This window comes from Etheostoma spectabile, chromosome 13 (genome assembly GCF_008692095.1).
Source record: "Etheostoma spectabile isolate EspeVRDwgs_2016 chromosome 13, UIUC_Espe_1.0, whole genome shotgun sequence".
Taxonomy (NCBI): Eukaryota; Metazoa; Chordata; class Actinopteri; order Perciformes; family Percidae; genus Etheostoma; species Etheostoma spectabile.
Genome location: NC_045745.1, coordinates 17,875,996 through 17,899,485, shown reverse-complemented (window position 1 = coordinate 17,899,485; position 23,490 = coordinate 17,875,996). Strand labels below are relative to the sequence as shown.

Sequence of the window (23,490 nt, the reverse complement as noted above, 5' to 3'; positions counted from 1 at the left end):
GTTCCGCATAAAGTTAATATTAGGTATTCACTAGTCTGACATAGCAAAATCAAGCCAAAATCATCCAAAGTTACACTGTTTTAGTAAAAAATTCAAGCTTTGTGATACAATTCTACTTTCTGAGTTGCAGTGGAACAATAAAAGGGAACACAAAATTAGCTTCTAAATTAGCTTGTGCCCTTGTTCACAAAGGGAGAGCTGTGGATTTTGCCGTCCATCGCTTTACTGCCAGTATGGAGACAAAGAAAAATGACATCCTTTAAAGTGTACACTAAGTTCAAGTTATTGTACCTCACTGTTACTCATCTGGTAGTAGTCCTTGTAAGCCATGTAGACCTGGAACGAGTTCACACCTGTAACAAAGAAATACAACATACAGAAGTAAACAATTGAAAAATGATACTTAAACCCCCCTAAAAAGGTCAAAAGTGGATATAAAAATGGTAAGTATATGCTATGTTACGCCATTACAGCCTACCTTTCTCCTTGATGAGGTTTTCCACTTCCTGCTTCACACTGTCATTCCAGTGGGTAATGTCCACGTGGAGGGAGTAGTCGCAGCAGCTCTTCTCATCGGCCCACTGCCTCCACTGGTCATAGGCCGCCATCAGGCTGCAGCCAGGATCTGGGATCACATGGTCCACTGGCGGAGGTGGATGGTAGAGGACAGAGGACAGAGACATGAAGGGAGGAAGGGAACAGAAGAAAGGGTTGTAGGGAGAAATGGGTTTGAGGAGAGGAATAAGGTGAAAGATTTAAGTTAATACTGTGTTCAGTTTGGCCCTATAGTTTTTTGACAAAGTGTGTGTGGTTTTGTTTTTTTAAACCGTTTGAGCACCAGAACAGTTTAAAAAATACAGAGTAGGTACTGGTATCGGATAAAACCCGACCTATACCCAACCCTATCAGCCGGTGGGGAACAACCTTGTCAGATGTCACATTACATTTTAAACATCTTTGTCTAGGAGCCGGTGTCCTTGATAAATGTGGGGCCACTTCAACTGTGGATATTTTCCGAGTCACTTTTGGTTATGAAACAACATAACAACTTAACAATTATTATGCCAGTGGATTGTTCCTGATGGCACCACCCACAACATTTAGTATATTGCCGATAAGATTTGAGGTCAACTGAAACATATATTTCAATGTATGCTTAATAGACCAAGACCTTAGATGTCCAAAAACTCTGGTCACCATTTTCTCAAACAAATCTGAAAATAAGCAAATAACAATTACACTCTTAAAAATATGAATATAACAAAATACATAGACAAGGTTTTCTATTTCTATAAATTTGCATTATTTACTGTTTAAAAAAAACAGTGTTTGCATTTGTGGATTCTTGAAAGACCATTTGGGGAATATCTTTTGTGTCTGTTATTTTCACTTAAAGTTATTCATAGAGACAGTACACAATAGTATCACGATGCACAAAATATCCTGCTTTATCTTACTCAGCTGTAATAAAATAAGACCGCCTGCTGGCTCAGCAGCTGACAGGCATCTTTATCTCATTAAAGATGAGCCAATCTGCTTATCTGGTCTCTGCATGTTAATAGGATAGAGCTGAAAATGGCCGTGACAACAAAAAAAAACACTGTTGTTTACTATGTCAATCATCTGAACTACTTTTCTGTCCACCGCCACACAAACACAACACCAACTGTTAGCAAAGACAGACATATAGTATACCATAATCAGAGACAGATACAAAACACAGCATGTTTCACTTTCTCTCTCACTCATCACCCACTGGAATATAATCCCTCTATGAATGGAGCCCATGAATAGAGCTTACTACAGTAGGACGTCTGTTAGTGAACGTGTCGGGTTAAACACAGCAGCACCCAGCCTAAAAGGTGGTATTAATGAGACTGTGGTGCCTACCAGCTGTTAGCTATGATAGGGCCTGGTCTGTCAGCTACATGAAGCACACATGCTGTACATAGACAAGGATCATGAAGACAGACACTGGTGCTGTATTCCCCTGGGATCAGTGTTTTACTCTACCCCCCAATCCTCCCCCCTTACACTCAGTCTTTTGTACGGCCCTCTTTTGGAGAACTGCCCAAAAACAGACCAAAACCGTTCCCATCTCTTTCTCTTTTCCTTTGTTTGGATCTCAGCCCCCCCCCCGTCCCCCGTCCCCCACCCCTTTTTTGAGCTTCAGTCTCCATCTGAAATTCAACTTTACTGTGTGGACGACCTTTCCTACAGCCCTTACCGATCATGGTCGTGCCCCCGGCAAGAGCAGCCTTTGATCCCTGAGCAAAGTCGTCCACGGTTGTGGTTCCACGGTACGGCATCTGGAAGTGGGTGTGGATGTCAATGCCACCGGGGATCACCATCTTCCCGTTGGCCTCGATGGTTTTCACCCCACCGGGCACGATCAGGTTGTCGCCGATCTGCCTGTTGAGGGAAGTGGTTATTGTTATAATTGTATGATGATGTGATGTTAAATCCACAAAGATGTTTGGACAGCAGAAAAAAAAACTATTACTATTTGTGCTATGTAATGACAATGAATTGAATCTGAATCTTGGATGTTGCTACATTCAAAATACGCTGATATAATGTCAAGTAAATTAAGATCACAACAAATGACTAAAGCAAGCAATTCCTAAACACTGATGTGAAGAACATTGCCGATTTCTAAATATGTAGTTGTCACAATCTGATATCAGCAGACATTGTTTTAATACATTTAAATCATAAGCTAACTTTTTTATCTTTAGACTGAGCCCAAATCAACATCAGCCACGCTTGAAGCAGCCCAATGCCACCCTGCCAATGCATCAACATTTTGACCCTGCTAAACAAAATCCTGTTGTTCAGACTTTACAGAGGAGACAAGCCAGCCAGACAGACAGAAAGGCCGGCAGAGGCCAGCGTCTCTGTGAGTTTGCCAGCAGCCCTATGGTCCAGCGGGCATCTGGGTGTTTATTATGCAACACCAGGCTTTCATGGGTGCCTCTCTCTGAAGTGCCTCACTAAGGGGCAGTGGGGACAAAGGGCCTGTAACTAGAAAAGCGAGTGAGAACAGGACAGGGGGAAAAGAGAGTGATAGACAGGACAGACACAGAAAGAGGAACTTACCCAAACTACCCTAACCTTGTCTGGTGGGACAAATAAGTGGTCGTACTGGCACATTAAATTGGGGCCTGGACTGGCTGTTACCATCATACCTTGTATTTGACCCAATGGAACAATTAATTTGTATTTGGCTCAGGTCAGCTGGCGGGACAAAGTCTGCATGATCAAGCAGCTTGTGCTTATGCATTTATTCATGGAAGTTTCCATGTCGTCCTCATTCTGGAGGGAGTTAATTAGACATCTTTATTTAGTTTGGTTTAATAAAGACTCCAAAATATGATTTAAAGTTTCCCAGTGTAACTGAGAGTGAGTCAAGCTTATGTCGCCTGTCTCAAGTCAAAATGTTTTCTTTAACCTGTCGCATGACCCTTCTTCTACACATTCTTATCAGAATTAGATACATTCATACATTAATAATGAATCTAAACTCCACATTTGAGGTCATTAAGATTTGTTAACCTAAGTGTTCCTATCATAATTCTATCTGTCGCAACTAATGGTCATGATAAAAAATAATCTTACTAAAATTTGAGAACCATGGATTATATACAGTAGGGATTTCAAGGGGGCTACTTTCTGTTTTTCCTTTTACTTTCAGTCAGACAGATTAAGATTATCTCTGTGACATTGAAGATTATGGAAAGCTGTAGGCTCGTGCTCCTTGCCCCGATTGATGTCATTCTTGCAGGTGTCGCAAACCTCTACAACAACGATTGGGAGAACAGTCCAAAAGAAAGAGCATTTATTTATTTATGATACATCATTCATTCACAAAGAAAAGCGGTGTCCCTAAAGGTTTGATTTTTCCTTATTTTTTATTTAAGGCATTAAGATCAATTTCCAAAAGATTTATTCCTCTTTTTAGTCAAATTAAGCAGGGGTTCCTATACTCATGAGCAGCGCTGTATGACAATAAGGAACCCGAATTTCCCATTAACATTTACACCATTTCACCTAGCCAACCCATCTAATGGAATGATCAAGATGTCTGACTTTACATTTTGCACACATCATGAAAAACATGTACATTTCTGCAACAGCGATTTGCACTCTCATAAGAAAGATGCAGTTTAACATGAGGGAGAGGGAACAGATGATATACAAACAACTTATAGGCAGCAAATGGATGATGAGCCTGAGAGTGAGTGGGGGAATGAAAGCCAATGGGAATGAATAAAAGTAGAGCAGAAAGAAGGACAGCGGAGGACTTACTTAATGAGGCCATCCTCCATGTAGATATCAGCATGGAAGGACTGGTCATCATTCACAATCCTCCCCCCTTTGATCAGAAGCCTGTCGCTCTGTAGAGAAAGGGATGGGAACAGGGCAGGGCCAAGAAAAATGTTATGATTCATTGTAATTTGCTTCCAACAAAGACCCACTTTGGCTTGAAACAATGTTAAATAAGCAAGCTTCATTCAAGGACAATCTACCGAGCCAGATCATTTCTGTTGTATATTTAGAGCTTTTTCTACTCCTCTGTGGTTAGACTATGTCCTTCTTTTTTTCACCCGGTGGACATGAACAATGTCTCATTTATTCATTCATTCATGGCTAAGTCTTGTCTCATGTAAACTTGCCACATACAGTTTAGCTTTTGTCATACTTGTGTCCCAGAGAGGCCATGCCAAATTTCGTTCTAGTAGCACTCAACAAGAATTTGTTTAATTTGAAACTGATGTGCTGCTTTTTGATGTGATGAAGAAGATGAAAAAATCTAATTTCAAAAGAAGGTGTTCATAGAGATAGACGTTCAGCTTGCACTGTAACTTATATTCCCTGGTATTAAGATAACCTGGACCGGTCATGGTGCTAACCTTTGGGAAGATGACATTTTGCTGGTGGAAGCGGAACTGAAGCTGCTTTTAAGGACTGATCACGGATTAACATCTTAACTTTATCCAGATTTTGTTTTGGAACAACTCTGGATCTTATTTTCTCAGTGCAATCCATTTATCTAAAAGATCGAACGTCTTCGGCAATATTCACGAGGCGGGATATTTTTAATCTGCATGAGAAAACCAGCAATCCTTATCACTAAATGTGATTGGGTATTTTAAAATGAAACTAAAAAAGGATTGTCACATCCGAGGAACCCTTCAACCTTGCATTTCGTAACATGGTCTGATCTGGGCGTTGCCATGACGCCACACAGTAAGACATAGAATCTGCTGCTGCCGCTGCACCATGGACTGCCTCTAGCAGGGCGTTGTCATGGCGACAGGTTGACTGCAGGGAGACAGACTAGAGAGGAGAGGAGACTGGGCGCCTGGTTTTGCTGACTTGTTGGATAGCTACCTCAGTGAACAACTGGCTGTCAAACACATTGGAGGGCTACATGGAAAGAGGGGAGTTGTTTCTCGGTAGATTGGCAACTGTGCAGGTGGTTGGACAAACTGTTTAAGATGGTGGTTAATCAATAATGACATAGTCTGATATGCAGCAGTTCTCTGCTATAGCATTTCAAGTTGAATGTTTTGGGGGTCTGTTTGTTGGGACAAAACAAGCAATATAAACTGTATGTATCAAATATAGTATATGAATAATTTAATTTGTGTGGGAAAAGGAGGAAAGTTCTTGAATTTCTGGAGAAACAAATGTCTGTTTGTTGTCAAAGTCAACCTTCGTGACTTATGAAAACAAAAATATTGTTGTACCCTTAACAAGTGCAGATTCAGAAATACATTCACACTCTTTGGCAGGACTCAGTTCTTCGCCCTGCTAAGAGGGACATACTTCCATATTTTCCCAACAGCACATGTGTGCAGTGATTTACACCCCTGGCTTTAGACCCAATGTTTCATCATTATAATGAATTGCAGCCACACCCTCCCACAACAGAAAAAAAGCGAATAGCACTGTATGGTTTTGTGTAATGTAGCTCAAATGAAACAAGCTCTATCTGCTGAGCTCATAATCACACGCAATGTGTGTATTATTGTGTCTTTGGGTGTATGTGGTGCAGATGGTGATGGAGTAGTGTGAAACAGAGCCCAGAGCTTTCCTTGGAAACCACACCCTAAGCAACCTATTACAACACAGTCATCAGTGGCTGGAGCACCGCACCAGCATAGATCATTCTGAAGAGCAATAACACTGTCGCTCATTAGCTCAGAGACTAGTCCTTCATTCTTCTTGTTATGATCTTGAAGGGCTGTGCACTCCTGACTTCATTTCATCTTATTCTCTAAAATGATTCTAAGTCTGATATGGATAAAATGGATGCTTTATATATCAGTGTTGTAAGTCTACTGTAATATGAGACTAGATATTGTCTTAGATTTTGGATGTATCGTAATATCGTAACATTGCAAGTGTTGTCTTTACCTGGTTTTACAGGCAGCATTACAGTAAAGTGATGTAATTTTCTAAACTTGCCAGACTGTTCTAGTTGTTCTATTATTTACATTTACCCACTAAGTCATTAAATCATTTCTAGAGAATATTTATCAAAAATCTCATTGTGTAAATAACATATTGTTAAAGCACCAACATTCAACAATACAATATTGTCACAATATCGACATTGAGGTATTTGGTCAAGAATATCATGATATTTGATTTTCTCTATAATGCCCAGCCCTACTTTAGATATAATCAAAGTCAGCACTTTAAAATCCATAAACTGCCAGCACTGACAACACTTATTGTTGCATCAGACGAGTAAAGATTTTTTATCTGATTTATAATACTGCAGCGAGGGGTGTGCCCTCATGCATGGGTGCCTTACTTAAGTGCTTCAGCAGTTCAGCAGTCTCACAGACCCCCCACCCGCGCACACACACACACACACACACACACACACACACACACACACACACACACACACACACACACACACACACACACACACACACACACACACACACACACACACACATTCCCCTTTGTTGGTTTCTCCCCACACTCCCTACTGGCCTATAGCAGCATGCAAGAGACCAAAATCATTTGACAATCAATAGTTTTCCATTTCCCTTACAACCCAGCAACTGTCAGTCAGCTAATTTTAGTATTCCTCAGTTAGTGCAGCTGCGTGTGACATGCATAATGTATGCCTGTCTGTGGACTGTATTGGATACAAGACTTGAGTTATTTCCATTCAGTGGAACACTAGATATTAACAGTCAAACAATTTCAAGAACCCATGAATCTAAATGGCAGGACTGTTTGGCAAGGCTGTATGGGTGACCAAACTTTCACCCGTATCTTTTTCAAAGACACATTATTTTAATGGGGATTTTTGTCGTTAACACTTTCTATTTTGACATTATAAATCTAAATGCAGTCTGGCCATTTATGGTGGCTTTTTCCTGAAATCTGTGACAAACAGACTGCCACATTTCCAACATTTAATCCAAAATGTACTACAAAGTGGCAGAATGCTTATTCCCAATGTCGCCACGATTATGTGGTTAATGTGTGTCATAAGTTTATTGTTTCAGAATGTTTCCAGGATTCTTTCATTGTTCAAAAGAATTATGTCTCAGCTTTTCTGCATTATTTTGACTATAAATAAAAGGAACTTAGTTAATTAAGGTTTTACGATTTCCATTTGCAGTAAATTTCTTCACTGTGTAACAGAACTCAAACTTGTGTGACATTGCTGGAGTTAAACCATCTGTTCTATTACGTGTTATGGGACTAAACCTAATCATTTGTAACAACATTAATTTTGGCAAGGACAGTTAAATGGCAAACATGAAATTCATGCATGTTGTGGCAAATGTATGATCTGACTATAAATGACTACTGCTTCCTCCAGTGATGCTGTTTCCACCATAATGGATATTGAATTTGGTTGATTCTTGCCCACACTTCTCTGTTGAATCCTTGTTGGATATTGATTAAACCAGTTCATATAGCCTACATTGTTTTAAAACTCCCACAATAAAAATCAGGAAAAGGGATAGCATTGTTCACTGTCTGCCTGTTTGAGACATATGCCACTGATCTGAATTTCATAAAGCGCCCAGCTTATGCCAATCACTGGTCGGATATTTGTACTGAACTTTAGATAACAATGCATCTCTGTTCTTGTACTTTGAAGCATTTGATCCTGTGAAAAGAACTTGCTTTACACAGCTCTGCCCTAACCTACCTGAGCAATAGGATGTTGTGAAAAATGTTTTTCTGAGCATTCAGAGATTGAATCATTCTGGTTTCGACTGGAGGGGGCAACTCTTAAACTGGCACAAACCTATTGACCAGACATTGACCAAAAACAGGGATTTTCTGAGCATCCCAGAATAAGCAGCTAGAGCAGAGCAAGGCGAGGTACAACCAGACTAAAGAGCATATGTACTGTATCTGTCTCTTTCTAAAGAGATTCATTTAAATAGTTTGTACAATGTGTAGCATTCTTTAATATAAGGCATCATGACTACATGTACGAGAAAATCCAAGAAAAGCATATATCCTGTTAAAAAATGTTTTAAAACTATGCGACAACATGCTTAAATCAGCCCTTTTTCCCATCTCATCTAATACCCAAACGGGTTTCCTCAGAGAGCCTTGAGACATTAATTTACTTTTAACATGTCTTAACATATTAAAATATTTATATAATCTCAAAGGGTTAGAATATATTGACACAAGACAACAGTGATGGTGTGTTGATGTTGCGATGTTGATCCTGATTTGTTGTGACCTTCCAGGGTCACTGACCATGTCCTCGTTTGTCAATTACATCACTGTTCCAGGGCCCAGATTTTGGAAGGGAAAAATAATCTCACTGGATGAGATGCTCACTGTAGTCATTTGTTCAGTCTGTCTTTATTCGTCATAAACTGCCAATACACTGACTATACAGATATCAGCTGTAGGTACCTAGTTAGGTGGCTAACTAAGACCATGTGTAAGTGTGTTATTGGGTGTTTGTGTTCTAGCAGACTCCCAAAACTCACAACGATCTCCAGTTCCTTATTTTATCTCTGTCTCTCTTTGTTTTCTTCTGGTCTTTGTATGCTTATCTAGCATTTTGTTTGCATCTGTCCACTGACTTGCAATGCAAGCAATTGTTAATGCAACCTCGCCTTGTGCCCCATGTTGAAAAAACACATAGCAAGGATGAGTTCATAAGATTAGTGCACCAAGCTTAGCTGTCACTGGCCTATAACAACAGAACAAAGTCTGCACTACAAACTGATGTTCTAAAACTACAGAACCTACACAGCTGGAGTGGTACAAGATAAAGTGATGTTTCACCAAATATCCAATAAAGCATTAAACCCTAAATGGTGGAAACATGGACAGAAAATTGAGCTTTAAAAAAGCTTAAAAGTTTATGAATGTGTTTTTAGTATTGTTTTATGGATAATAAATACTAATCTGACTAGTGTGTGTGTTTAGGTCAAACAATTTAAAGAAATAACCATTAGCAGAGACCACCACAAATGTTTCTTACTCATCTTTATTTCTATAAGTGTACTTGTTTATGTGTGTGCGTGACTGTGACCTACTCTTGGCGCTGGGTAAACAGTAGAGGATTTGGTCCGGTTTTGACAAATCGGGAGAGTTGGAGGAGGATTAGCTTTAACACACACATTACGCAAACATCAAAACTGAGGTCGACCAGATGTGCATAAAAAAAGATCTGTTCCAAGTAGCTGAAATCAAACAAATGTATACTAAGTCTGTCGTTGATCTAAACTGAAACTAAAATTATGCGTGGTTTGGGAAACTGTGTGCTTCCAGCTGATTTTACATTATAGGTATAATCTTGCATTTATACCTCACACAACTGCATCCTCCCTCTAGTGCTGACAGGCTCATCTTTTTAATGTCTGGCAACAACATAGAGGAAAGTTCAGGTGGAAAAAATATCTTGTCATTTAACTCTCTTAAGAGAAACAAAGAACCAAACATGAAGCACTTCTTGCTGCACAGGAAAAAGCCATTTTGTCCTGCAAAAGGCAGCAGCAGTAATCAAAAATAGACGACAGGATGTTATTCTTGTACTACTACGCTGATTTGCAATGACAGCTTTTTTCCACTTCCACCAGACTGGAGGGAGAAGCTCATAAACTGGGATGCAAATTACTAGTAGCCACTTCTCCGTGCTTAATAAGTGGTAATGGTCTTGGAAAACTCCACCTCTATACGAAACAGGACAAAGGGGCTGAGAGGACATTTGAGGAGGCTGTGACAGAGACCCTTGTGTGGGCGGAGAGAGCAGCAGGGAGGCGGGCAGGGACCGGTGGAAGAGGGAAGTCATCCTGAATGTGCACCAGTTCCTCTGCTTCGGCCCTGTTGCCTAGCAAGCAAAAATATTTACTCTTTACCCAAAACTGCGCAGGCTTTTTTTTCACATTCTGGATAAGTGAAAACAATGAGACACATCAATCTAAATTATTGTGGAGGGTCCTGCCAGAAACGGTCGTACAAAGATCCTGCTCATCTGGAATGTTGATTCTGTGATAGGCTGGAGTAGTGTAATGTATTGTAACCATGGCAACAAAAAAAGAAAGAAAAAAAAAGAAACTCATTGTGGATTTGATTAATCCAGACAGGTTGAATTTTAAACCCTCTTAGTCAAGACGTCTGAGCAGTGTTGGTGTGTGACTGAAGTGTGTGTCAAATCACATCTCCACACGACAAACCAAACAGGGGTTGTATTTCCCTGCCATCACAACTGTATATTGGTCGCCATGGTGAGTTGCATGGCAACGCCTGGGCGGCCACAGGGTATTTTGTTTGCACTCAAGCCCACTTTGTTGCAGGGTGCGTGGTGTTGGCACGCTGTGGTGCGGCGGAGCCCTGTTTTGTGGTGCGTCAACAGGGGGAACGGGTTTCGTTCCCCGGGCAGCGCCGCCGTCTACCGGCTCTATTTCATGCCCACAGATGCTCATTCCAGCTGGAGAGGATTACTGATGACATGTACCAGCCTGGAACAACACTAGGGCTGCTGTGTGTGGGTATGAAAGAAGGGAAGAACCACACCTAGAAATCAGACAGAGCCACTGTGGCAGAGAGCAGATGCAAGGAAACAGCTGGAATTGAATGGGCAGGCATGGAAATACAGAAGGAAAGCCTGGACGTGAGGAGGGTTATCCATTAAGCAGATATAAGTTTGTTGGTGGTACTATGTGACTCTGAATGATTTATGACATCAGCACTTACTGGGGAGTTGTTTGTCCACTCACAGAGCTGATATTATTCTAAATTAATTGAGCATGATTTTTTTATTAATACTAGTATAGTACTGATTTTCACTAAGTTAAATAAATATTATAGATGTTGTCCAGTGATGGAGAAAGTTGCAGATTTTTCAGAACAACCTTTCAAACCTAGTATATGTGGTACGCATTTTATGGTCAAAAGACCAAGTAAAGTCTTAACTGCTCTAACTGTAGTTTCGTCTCAGGCCAATGTACCAACATATACCATCAGTGGTAATGTCTGTAGGATTGCAGTATCACAGTTTGTAAACAGTTTAAGTTCTAATACATGTATACATTTATAATAAATGTCCATACCAAACCCCAGGACAGGAGGATTTTAAGAAAAACATGATGAACTGCGCAGGAAAGTCACCGGACGACACAATCTTTTAAACTTTGCAATTCTGAGAAATACAGACAGAGTTGTGTGGCGCTGATAGTCTTGATTAGCTTTGTAGTAACTCATTTGGCAATGGCTTGAATGTAACGGAAGTGTATTAATATCAAAAGATTAGGCACTAAAGCTTTAACTGAGAGTAAGACGGAGCAGGGACCCCCTAACTACACATGGTATAAAATGATGTTGCATAATTGCATATTAAACTGGGCCTACAATATTGTAAAGGGCAGACTAAGGGCTTTATAGTTTTTTTGCATGGAAGACTAAGCTATTAAAATAATAAAGATTTGGGATTACTTTATAAATCATCTTTTAATGTTACACACAGTGAATCTTTAGGATTAACTGTATTTGTGGGTGGCTACCTTAGTGACTACCTTACCTATAGGCCAGTAAACCTATCCTCAGTGGGGATTTATATTTGCTAATAATATGTTTGATTAATGTTAAGACGTTTAAATATTTTTTTTTTAAACTCAACAATAATACGGCTTCTCCCTTGCAGTGACTCTGAAGACCCCCTAGGGTTCCCGGACCCCCTGTTGAAGGTCTCTAAAAAGAAGAAAACAGTTGGTGCTGTTGTAATTTAATTGAGTAAATGGAGTATTACTTATGAAATTTGTATCTTCTTTACACAAACAATGTGACGCAAGAAATCCTCTCAGTTTGTTTGGCTGCACTATAAACACATGAGCTAGTTTTTCTGTTGTAAAGTAGCCTCTCAAGGTTTGTTTGCTGCACCTGGTGGTTGATACAGGTACTATTTCCAACAAGTCCTCCAGATTAAATGCTAAAAAAGGGTTTTCATCCATACGCTCTTGAACGACACATTAACATGCTTTCCGATCTGATACCCTAATTGGCAGGATGATATCATTTTGCAGTACCCTCCACCCTACCTATTGTTACAGAAGGCTACTAACTACAAGGTTAAAGCTAGGCTAGGGTTTTTTGTTGACACTAGAATGCATGTAACATAATTAATTATGATTAATGCCATTTTGAGATAACTGGCATCGGAAATGACTGCCCTCTGGGGCTAATTAACAAAAATTGTCTGCAGACACATCTGCAGGCAGCCTTGTCCCTGCATATGGCTGCTGTAGAACAAAGTTAGCGATATCCTTGTGTCAATATATCCATTCTACAGGCAGATGTCATTGTGAAAACATTGTCATCTTTGCTTTTCATAAAGGTATGCTGCTATAGCCTACAGCTAAACACAGACTGAACAGATTAATGTGGATAATAACAGTGTTAAATACATGCAACACATGATATCGACATTATATATCGGGAACTACCCCCCCTCCTGTCTAAATATAAGCATTGGCCATTGAAAAAACATATTGGTTGACCACTAGTGAACAGATTTCATTTAGAGACATTTGTTGAAATGTCTGATGCTGTTGTTTTTTCCTGGGGGCTAGCTTAAACAAATATGTGCATTGTTCTGTTGTATTCCTGAGTAGCCAGGTAGACACTGAAAGCGTGTTTGCTGCCCCCGGTGGTTCATACAGGTATCATTTTGAACTGAATTCGGTGACCTGTATTATTAAAACACAGGGGTCACCAAATCAACAAAATGAACTGGAGAATTACTTACATCTGATGGGAAAACACTGGACTACCATAGGAGCAAATACTAATTCAAGCAGTAAAGCTGTTTGAAAATTGTGCTTCTTTATTACATCATGGTAGAACGCCAATGAATAAGTCCCCTATGAACTGAAGTGGTGTGAAACTACTTTATCTCTGCTCTTGGTCAAAGACATCAATGAGATACTTTGTACTGTTGTAACAGCTGAACGTCAGTCTAGTTAACATGTTGGTTACAACTGAATGGAGCTTGTCTTTGAGGATTACAGCAATCTCCCAAGTGAAAACTGTAACTTTGGTTCCCAGATAGCATGTATCTTGAGGCCATCAAACGGCACACAACACACTTGTGTTACGATTCTCTTCAGTCTGTGATTTCTTGTCTCAGAGAGGAGACCGATCTTATCTTGGTGAGCCAATACTGTTTGATGCAGCATCAATTACTGGTTTGATATGTGTGTGTTTTGACATTGAAAGTACACGTTTTTAGGTTTAATACCCCACAACTTTACCATAAAGAAAGGCAAAAGAAAGGAACACACCCAATGTTTCTTTGGGGGGTTGGTATCATTGAAATTTCCATCTCTATAATGACTGTGTAAAACATGCCATGGAAAAGTCTAGCCCACTTTAGCATATTCGAGACATGCCCTACTTTAAGAGTAATGACATCAAGAGACTGTGCTCCGATGCAGAACGCAAGTTCTCTACGGCTACAGGCCAAAGCTACTCCAGTCTTCCTAAAAACCACTCCTTTGGTGTAATATCAGCTAAGGAGACAAAACAAAGGCTGTCACCCAAAGGCTGCCAGCCAAGCAACACACCCCTGACTGCAGCCTGAGCTACAACAATGAAAACAGACTCTCTCTCTCTCTCACTCACACAGAGAGAGAGAGAGAGAAGGAGAGGGAGAGCTTTCTCTGCAGTTGTAACAAACACCATCACCCAGCTGGCGGTGTAACACCAGCCTGCCCTGAATTCAACCTCCACCACTTGATGCTCTGATTCTTTCTCCTTCCCATGATGCAGGAGTACAAGCGCCCCATTACAAGGCCAGCTTATCACAGCTCATCAGAAATGGGCGTGTATTTTCCCCATCTCTCTTTTTCTCCTCTCACTCCCCTCTGCACCAGCCTGAAACATGACCAGAAGATCATGTCTGCAGTCTGCAGGGGACACATTTCATTCTCATTATTTTACATAAATAAGACCCTGTGTAAATAACGTGCTGATGAACAGATTGCAAATTGTATTACACTACTCACTTGTGTTCAATGATTGCCAACCACATAACCATAGGAGGACAATATAATTAGGCTATGGTATCAGGATACTTTACTGATTGAAAATGATCAATTATGCCCGAAATAATAATCATTAAGAGAAAAAGGGCCGGACACGTTCTTGTCAAAATGGCTAAAACGTTATTGTAATGGCTTCATGCGCACGGAAAAAAATATGTATTCATTGTTTGCTAAATGTAAAGGGTGTGTAGGGGGATAGCATATAGCATCTAAAACACATTAATGCCATATTGTATAAATTTATAAAAGTAAATGTCACTAAACTACATTTTAAAATATTCATTAAATATGATGGGGTCACCCTAAACTCACAGTTATGCACTGCTGGCAGCGGGAATACCTGCAGGAACATGACAGTGGTTTTAATGGGCGAGCCGGCTCGCCACATGCATGGAGCCCCTCAACAAAGAAGATGCAGGACACCTTTAAGAAAACGCCTCATCTCTCTGCCTGGCTGTCACTATGGCAGCCAGCCATGCTATTTCATAGCGCGTAGTTTTTCCAGCGGCTTCCTGCGGTTAAGTCTGATAATAAAATGAATCATGCACACGGCCCGAGTCGTGCTGGTGGCCGCATTTCTGTTTATAATGCATCGCTGTGAAACGGCAGCGCGACACACTCACGCTGTGATTCGCAACAACAGGCATCAAAGTTACCACAGCCAATGGAGCATAAATAACTAGTTTACTTACTGTGATCTTTGGGATGTTCTTTTTTCCTTGGTAAGACATGTTTCGTTCGATTCCACCTTTAAATGCAAGCTTTGAACAACGGTATTCCCTCTTTACGGATGCTGCAGCGGCCCTCGCCTGGATGGGAGCTTCAGGGAATGGTCGGCACTGTGTCAGTGCAATGTAAAGTGCTTCGCAGAGCGCTATAGGAGCGCCCGTGGTTCGGTCACCCGGCCCCTCCCTCAATCGGCTCAATTGGGAAGAAGCGGTGTCCCAGTCTTCCCACCGGAGGGCGCAGTGGAGCAGCTGCTGAACAGCCTGCATCCAGTTGTCTGCATTACTGGGCTGCCTGTGGCACATTTTTCTTGCACAGCACATTTATGTGACATCAGTCATTATGGATTATTGAGAAATTGTTCATGCCTCCAAAACAGCCAATCTTTCTGAACTAGATGGTTTATTAGAAGAGAATGTTCGATGTTCAAAAGCAGGACATAATCCCTGCAGCGTATAAATCACTATCATACTCAAACTTGTCATCCTCACTATTAACATTGGGGAGTAAAATGATGTGGCTACTTTAAAAACCCATTGCATGTTTGCAATACTGTCCACCATATAGACATACACTGAATGAATAGATAATTCAAGTAAATGAATTAATTGGGCTGTTGATAGAAAAATGGATAGGATATAACCAAATGTGTGTTTTCAAGGGAATTTAAATAAATACATTCAGGATCACATGGTTAAATAGAAACCGTATATACGATTCAAGTAGGTTAAGAGTGTAAATCTTTACCAATAATTACCTACAGGTTTTGTTTTTCTGAACACAAAGGAGGGGCAACATGGTGTAGCAGCTGTCACAGAGCCTGCCCCCCACATTACACACCCCACATGTCTACTCACAACGACACACACACACGTCCCCCACCCAGCCATGTGTCTCTCTATTGTTTGAACCTTAAGTGGATCCCCCTTCACTCCACTGGTCATTTTCTCCACCACTCCCGTTCTCAGCACAACTGCACCCATAAGATGTCCAGGACATGCACGTGACTGAGGGCGTGCCTGTGTGTGTGTGTGTACCTTTTTTTTTTTTACACATCTTTGTGTTTAAGAAATATATTATTACAACACAAAACATACAGTTTTAGATAAAGATTCAGTATTCTGTTATAAGTGAGCTATATTGAAAAAGCATTAGCCCTATGATTAATAAACTGCAATATGCTGACTATTTCACAACAAATACCTGTCAGACATTACATGTCATTTTCTCTGTTACTTGCATACTGCCGAATTGAAAAAAAAACATTTCTTATCAAATATCTTTTTTCCCAATGCTTTAAGTGTGTGTTTCCTTCACCTTCTTACCCTGAATTATTATCGACAACCACATATTTTACATATTGAGAGGAGATGCACAATTTTTTTCATGAAAATTAATAGCCACCTGCCTTTGGCTGCAAGATGCATTTCCTACATGCAGACATGTCCTTTCATGGCAGGGAGGCAGTAAGGCATTACCTCAGCATTCCCAGGCCTTGGAGAACACGTCTACAACACACTTCCAGTTTGCATGCCTGCTACCTCTGCAGACCACATTAACCAGCTGACACTGACAGACAGACAGGGGACAGACAGATCAGGGATGCAGAAAAAAACTGTCAGGTCATCAAAGCTGCACCAGCAGACTAAGCACCTTGGTGTCCCCAAATGGAAAAGAGAAGCGATGAACATTCCCATTGATACTCAGCAATTCCGTTAACTTACACCCTGACGTATACACATTAGCATGGGCAAATTTACTGACGTGCGATTACTTCATACCAAAGGATACCAGAGAATTTAAGAAGGCAAAAGATCCACAGTGGTGACATTGGTGAGTGCAGCCTACCTCGCTGGTGTTTTTTGGTAAAGGTTTGAATTTCATGCATAGGAGATTTTGTTATATATTTGGATAATGGGACAGATGAAATCACAGGCTGCAGCAATTTAGAAATGCATTCATAAAAAGCTGTTAGACTTGCAAGAGTCAACATTGAAGCAGCAGAAACTATGGCACTTTCCCATAGTGCAATTTATCAGTGTCTTTTGTTTGTACTGCGGTAAACGCCCAGGTGTTTTCAAACTTCACAATCCCAGTAACAGTTTTTATAAACTTTAAGTTTCTCAGGGCAAGCTGGGATAACCCTGATGGCATCACAATGACATAATCATTTTTCAGACCATAATAAGCTCCTAGAGGAGCTACAGACAACAAAGTCTATGGCCACGATGTTCCCCTTCCGGGATTGCTCTGGTGCCGCAGAAACCTCCGCTGGATGCATATCTTTTTGCCGATGTCCGTTTCCTTCCGCTTTCTTTGTGTTGGAATTCTAAACCCCGGTGGATTCATGAAGACTACAGTTAACTGCTCCTCACATCTCTGCATGGTAAATTGAGACAGCTAGCTAGACTATCTTTCCAATCTGAGTTTTCTCTCGCATGACTAAAACAACTTTTGAACTGACACATTCCACCAAAACAAGTTGCTTCCCGAGGATGTTTTGCAGTAGCTCCGTGGGAGCTCAGGGCCGCTCAACACCAGTGTGATTGGTTTAAAGAAATGCCAATAAGCCAGAGGATGTTTCTCTCCCATTCCGGAATGCTGTGTGGACTTGCCAGACCCTCCTCCACAGCGCGTGGAGGAGGGTCTGGCAAAGCGAGTCTACAGAAGACGTAATAATAACCGTTTTACAGCTGAGTATTACTCCCCATGACACATGACAAGCTCAAATGTGTCAATGAGTATGCAGGCCTGTATGTGTACTGTACGTGTGGGCCAGCATGAATGTGTATAAAGAGCTACTTCCTGTCTGACTGCCACCTTGCAAGATAACAATGAAGGGAGTGGGTGGGGGAGGGGGAGAGGGGGGGACATCTGGCTTACCACTCCCCATTATTCAGTCCATTACTACAGCTGATTGCATCAATTAGCTCACAAGACAGGAGAAAGCCAATCAAATCTCTAATTATAATCATAATTGTTCACTACTACAACATCAACACAAGATTATTAAATGACAAAAATATTTCACCAAAGCAAAAAAAATAACCACACACAACCCCTAAAATTAACAGACTACAACGTGAATTGATAAACTTGAAAAAAAGACGTCAGACTTCAAGGACCCTCAGCTTTTCTGCTTATCATTTGCATGAAAAGGTTAATGTTAGGCCAGAGAAGGTCAGAGAGGTAAGCATGTCCTGACTCTGTTGTCAGTCTGATGTCCTCAAACAGTTTTCAAACAAAGCAAAAAATTTCACTCAGCCTTACTCTTTGTCTGGTGATTTCTGCTGAATCATCTCGTCCCTCAGGAGATGCAATACTGCAGTTCAGTATGAGGCCACAAGGAGGGGGGGTTGGATGTCTGTAGATAAACACCTAATGTGCTCATATTATGCTATTTGGCTTTTTAGGAGCTGCAGCAATGTGCAGTACAACAAGAATGTGGTGTTTTTTGAAAAATAAACCATGTACACTTAATCTGATATGACCTCTAAATACAATTATGAAACAGAAAATGAGCATAATATGGGCACTTTAAAGGAAAAAAATAATAGTTTTTGATTATGAGTTTCATCATGATGGACTGTGGCAGTAAATTCTGTAGTTACAATTAGAATTCAGGAGAGAGAAAGTAAACATATTATCAGGATAATGGGAGGATTCAAACAGGTAAGTAAGGGTGTGTGCACCGGCCAAGTCCCAAACTGTCGGCTGGGAATCTTAAACAGCACAGGAATCACTGAGGCATTATGGATAAGAATATACCTTTCAAACAAAATACAAAAAAATCTACTTATAGTTTCTCAATATTTGTCTCAGAGCATCAGCAGAAACAGCAGCGTACAGTCTTGCTTTACCAATGTGGTTGGACGTGGGTCACGCAGTGTTGTAGAAACAAAAGGTGCGACTTGAATAAAATAGCAACACAATGCCAGACACAAGTTATTAAGTAGACTTTAAGTGGTCATCTTTTCTAATTTTGCCCATAACAGATTCTGCTGCCAAAATAATAAATGCAAAATCATCAGTGCTGATTAGGTGTTTCTCTAGAGCAGGGGTCGTTTTTTTTTGTTTTGTTTTTTTAAACCAAGGACCCTTTAGCTGACAGAGAGACGGATCAGATACCCCCTTGCTACTAATATTATATAAAATGAAGTTGCATGTTAAACTGGGTGTAGGGCGGCCTAAAGCCTTTATACAGTGCATAGAAACTAAAAATAATCATTTTTGACATGATTTTTGAAAGTATCTTTTAATGTTACACACACACACACACACACACGGACAGTGACTCTTTAGGATTAAGTGTATCTGTTGATGGCTATTTCAGTGACAACCTACACGCCAGTATGCCTATCATCACTGGGGATTTATATTTGCTAATAATATGTTGTATTCACGTTAAGACATTTCAATTTTTGAAAAAAACTTTTTAAAAACTAACAATCATTTGGAGGCCCCCCTGCAGCATCTCTGAGGACCCCTCAGTGGGTCCAAGACCCCTATTGGAAATTTCTGCTCTAGAGAAATCTGTACACAGGTAGCGTTGCTTTCCAAAGACAATATTAAAAGAACAAGAAGTTGCAGTACTGGACATGCTGTCTGCTAATTAGAAAAGTACATGGTGCAAACACTTAAACATTAGCACAATCAATAATAACTAAATTTCACAGCGATTGTCTCTTAAAATACATGACACTGCGTTGTCATTGTTATCCACTAAAATAGGGATCTTCAACATTTTTTAAGCCGAGGACCCCTTCATCAGGGACCCCCTACAAGTTACATATTGAACAGGGCCTACAATAACAATAAATTATAATTAAAAAAAAAAAATTTATGAAAGAATTAACAATAAATTGGAGGCCACCCTGCAGTAACTCTGAAGACCCCTGAGGGCCCTGGACCCCCCTGTTGAAGATTTTTGCTCCTAAGCAATACAAACTATGTCGTGACATGCTAAACATAATTACATCAAACACAATAACTGCTGCTGCTGCTGCTGATGATGATGATGATGATGATGATTTCAGGCCAGAGATGTTGACGTCAGGCTTGTGAAACCTTTATGCATTTAAGCAGAAAATTGAATAGATTCTATTTGACTGTAATACATGACATATTGTATTACATCAGATCATTCCAAATACATAACTCTTTCCTGCTTCTTATGAAAATCAATTTGCTCCATTCAAGGGTTATATATGATGTGTATGTGGCCAATCCTGCAATGACTAGTGATTAGAAACTTACTTTGTCTAATGCCGTCTCCTCTCTCTGAGCCAAAATTGTGTGTGTGTGTGTGTGTGTGTGTGTGTGTGTGTGTGTGTGTGTGTGTGTGTGTGTGTGTGTGTGTGTGTCAGAGCCAGAGAGAAAGAGAGAGACATGAATCATCATTTTCGTTGGTGCCCAGAGAGTGATCTCAGTCTGACATTTGAAAAAACAACTTTGCAAGTTTCATTTAACAGTGTGTGTAGTACATAGTGTGTGCCTGCTTGAGGGCACATGCAAATATTATCAGCCCATACTTCTTTTTCTTCCATACACCTTTTTGCCCAAAAAACTTGCCCATACATTTGTAGACAGATGCAAATATAAATCTTCAAAACAGGTGGCATGATGAGAAAAGGTGATGTGATATGTTTTTGTGGTACTTGAAACAACATTTTGAACTTGACTACTTCAAATGTTTTTTGTGTAATTTTATCTTTAAACAAATCCACTCTTGATGTCATCAAGAAAGGATTAACAATATGTTTTCTGCGGGAATAATGCAGAAAACTATGGTGCTATGGTGCTATGGTCTATGGTGCTAAAAACTTCAAACCCTGCATCTATAAGAAGACATTTTGACACAGTAGGAAACTCTCAGGTGTAAATAATACACTTGATGCTTCCACAGTCAGTACAACAATCCTGCAGCTTCTAACCTGTACTTGGTGTGCCAATCCGCTGTGTTAATTACATGCAATATATCAAGTTTAAAGAAAGCACCATGCTCATATTTCTCGGTTGAATTTGGTGTTACGTTTCCAACCTGTGTGACTCACCTTGTCAATGCATGCACATTGCAACAAACTACAAAATGGATTAGCTGTCATACTATTGAGATTCATCTCATTATCATGTCTTGTTATGTTACTGGCTAACATTCTAAGTGCTCTAATGGACCTACAGGTGTTTTTGTGACCCCCTCAGGGTCGCCAACTCTGTGGTTTCCCCTGAAACAAAACTAATGTCTGCAGGGGAGCAGACTTGTAGCCATGGCAGACATTTTCCTTTGTCCAGCCTTGAGTCTTTTCAGTCATACTGGTTGCTCCAGTCTTTTTTTCTCTTAATGTTACTGTCTTGACACATTGGATGGATTTTCCTGCAGAATTCTGCTGATGAATGTTGGCAGTGCATGGTAGTCTGTGTCATTTTGGCAAGCACTGTGTATCTCTTCCCCCCACTTCCATATTATTTTCTATTAATACTACTGGGATTTTTGCTCAGCATTGAAGCATCATGAAACATCACTTTAAAAAAAAAAAACTCAGCTACAAGAAGAGAAACGCTAAAACTAACAGTCAGCAGTGACACACTGCAGAAAACACTCCTGTCATTTACACATGCTGCTGCCAGTCATGCAAAAGTAACAGTCTTCTTCTTACCTTTTCATGTTCCAGGTTCTGCAACACTTCTTTACCGCCGCTGGTTGTGATCTCAACCCGATCTGAGTCTCTCCCTCCTCGCCTGTTTGCTGCGGGACTTTCCACATCAGGGGAGATCTTGTTGTCACTCGCCGGGCTCTTCGCCTGCCGTTTGGCGGTCCTCGGGGTGCGGGAGCCCCTCTGGCCGACGCTCAGTGCATCAAAGTCTATGGATTTACTCTCAAATGCGCCCTCGACGCTGTTAAACAAGCCGCCGGATTTCTGCCGGGGCACCTGGTCAGCTGTGCCGGGTCGGGCGAGATAAACCGGCAGGTTGTCCTCTTCCTTGTCCCAGTTTCCCCTGCGCTCTGCCATGGTGGAGCCCTCTACAAGTGACCAAGAAAGACGGATAAATTAGTGCTTAAGTGGGGTGTGTGTGTGTGTGTGTGTGTGTGTGTGTGTGTGTGTGTGTGTGTGTGTGTGTGTGTGGTGCTATGAGGTAGCCTGAGCAGACAGGCAGTCAGGAGCTGAGTTAAAGCCAGAGGTGGCCTAATGCATAGTTAGCACATGGTTTCTGTCAGAGTTTAGAATGAATTTATTGAAATAGTATAAGAACCCTACCTTTATTGCAAATACCGAGGAAAATAGCACCCAATTCTCCTATCTGATGTAGTTTAAGTTAGCCGCATACAAGAGTCAAACTATTGTATTCGGAGTCGCCAATGTTCAGCACTTCCAAAACTCTGCGAGTTTTTATCGAAATTAACCAATTGTAATTAGACACACGTGTGCGCTCGGGTTTTCAAGGTGCGGACGGAGCTTTCGACTTTGTCGCTGTCCTTTCAGCACCACTTAAGACATTTGCGCTCTCCGTGTAAACGTCCTTGCAGAAGAGGAAACAACTCAAAGTAGGCCAGAGCTGATGTTTTTCTTTCTAGTGCTTGTCTGGGCCTTCAACGGCGACACCTCCGTGGTGATTACTCACGCCAGCACAAATGAGGCAGGATCGCGTCAGCAGCGCATGAGACAAGCATCTTTCAGGCAGCAGGTCTCAAACTGAGAGACTGCTGAGTCGAGAGGGCAACAGGATTCAACACCGTCACTCAGTTCCCAGGGATGCAATTATATAATGGCTGAATATCAGCACGTTTCACAAGTCTTTTTGTTTGTATTCTTATCCCCACCAGAAACTTTTTTGCCAAATAGCCTACAAAGTTAAGAAAAAGGATCTTTATTTTGCTTCTCTACTCATCACTTAAATATATGCTTATATTTAAATAGTACAAGCCAAAGGTTTGGGCACACCTCCTCATTCAATGCGCTTTCTTTATTTTCATGTAGATTATCACTGAAGGCATCAAAACTATGAATGAACACATGTGGAATCGTGTACTTAACAAAAAATTGTGAAATAACTGAAAACATGTATTGTATTCTAGTTTCTTCAATGTAGCCACCCTTTGCTCTGATTACTGTGTTGCACACTCTTTGCATTCCCTTGATGAGCTTCAAGAAGTAGTCACCTGAAATGGTTTCCCAACAGTCTTGAAGGAGTTCCCAGAGATGCTCAG

The 23,490-nt window shown here is 40.7% G+C and overlaps 1 protein-coding gene across 4 annotated transcripts in view; it reads right to left on the bottom strand.

Annotated features, from left to right (window-relative positions):
* The window catches only part of dpysl3 (dihydropyrimidinase like 3), a 40,844-nt gene extending 18,535 nt beyond the window's left edge, over positions 1 to 22,309 (bottom strand). For 3 of the 4 annotated variants that reach the window (XM_032533039.1, XM_032533041.1, XM_032533042.1), the window contains exons 1-5: positions 21,941 to 22,309; positions 4,309 to 4,397; positions 2,228 to 2,412; positions 479 to 643; positions 292 to 353 (exon numbers count right to left, since the gene is read on the bottom strand). In XM_032533039.1, coding sequence (XP_032388930.1) covers positions 292 to 353; positions 479 to 643; positions 2,228 to 2,412; positions 4,309 to 4,397; positions 21,941 to 22,294 — 855 coding nt within the window. In that variant the 5' untranslated portion in view covers positions 22,295 to 22,309. Of the gene's footprint in view, positions 1 to 291; positions 354 to 478; positions 644 to 2,227; positions 2,413 to 4,308; positions 4,398 to 15,250; positions 15,598 to 21,940 lie in introns of those variants that run through there. The other variant, XM_032533040.1, reaches the window with a different exon arrangement.
* Positions 22,310 to 23,490: the final 1,181 nt, after the last annotated feature.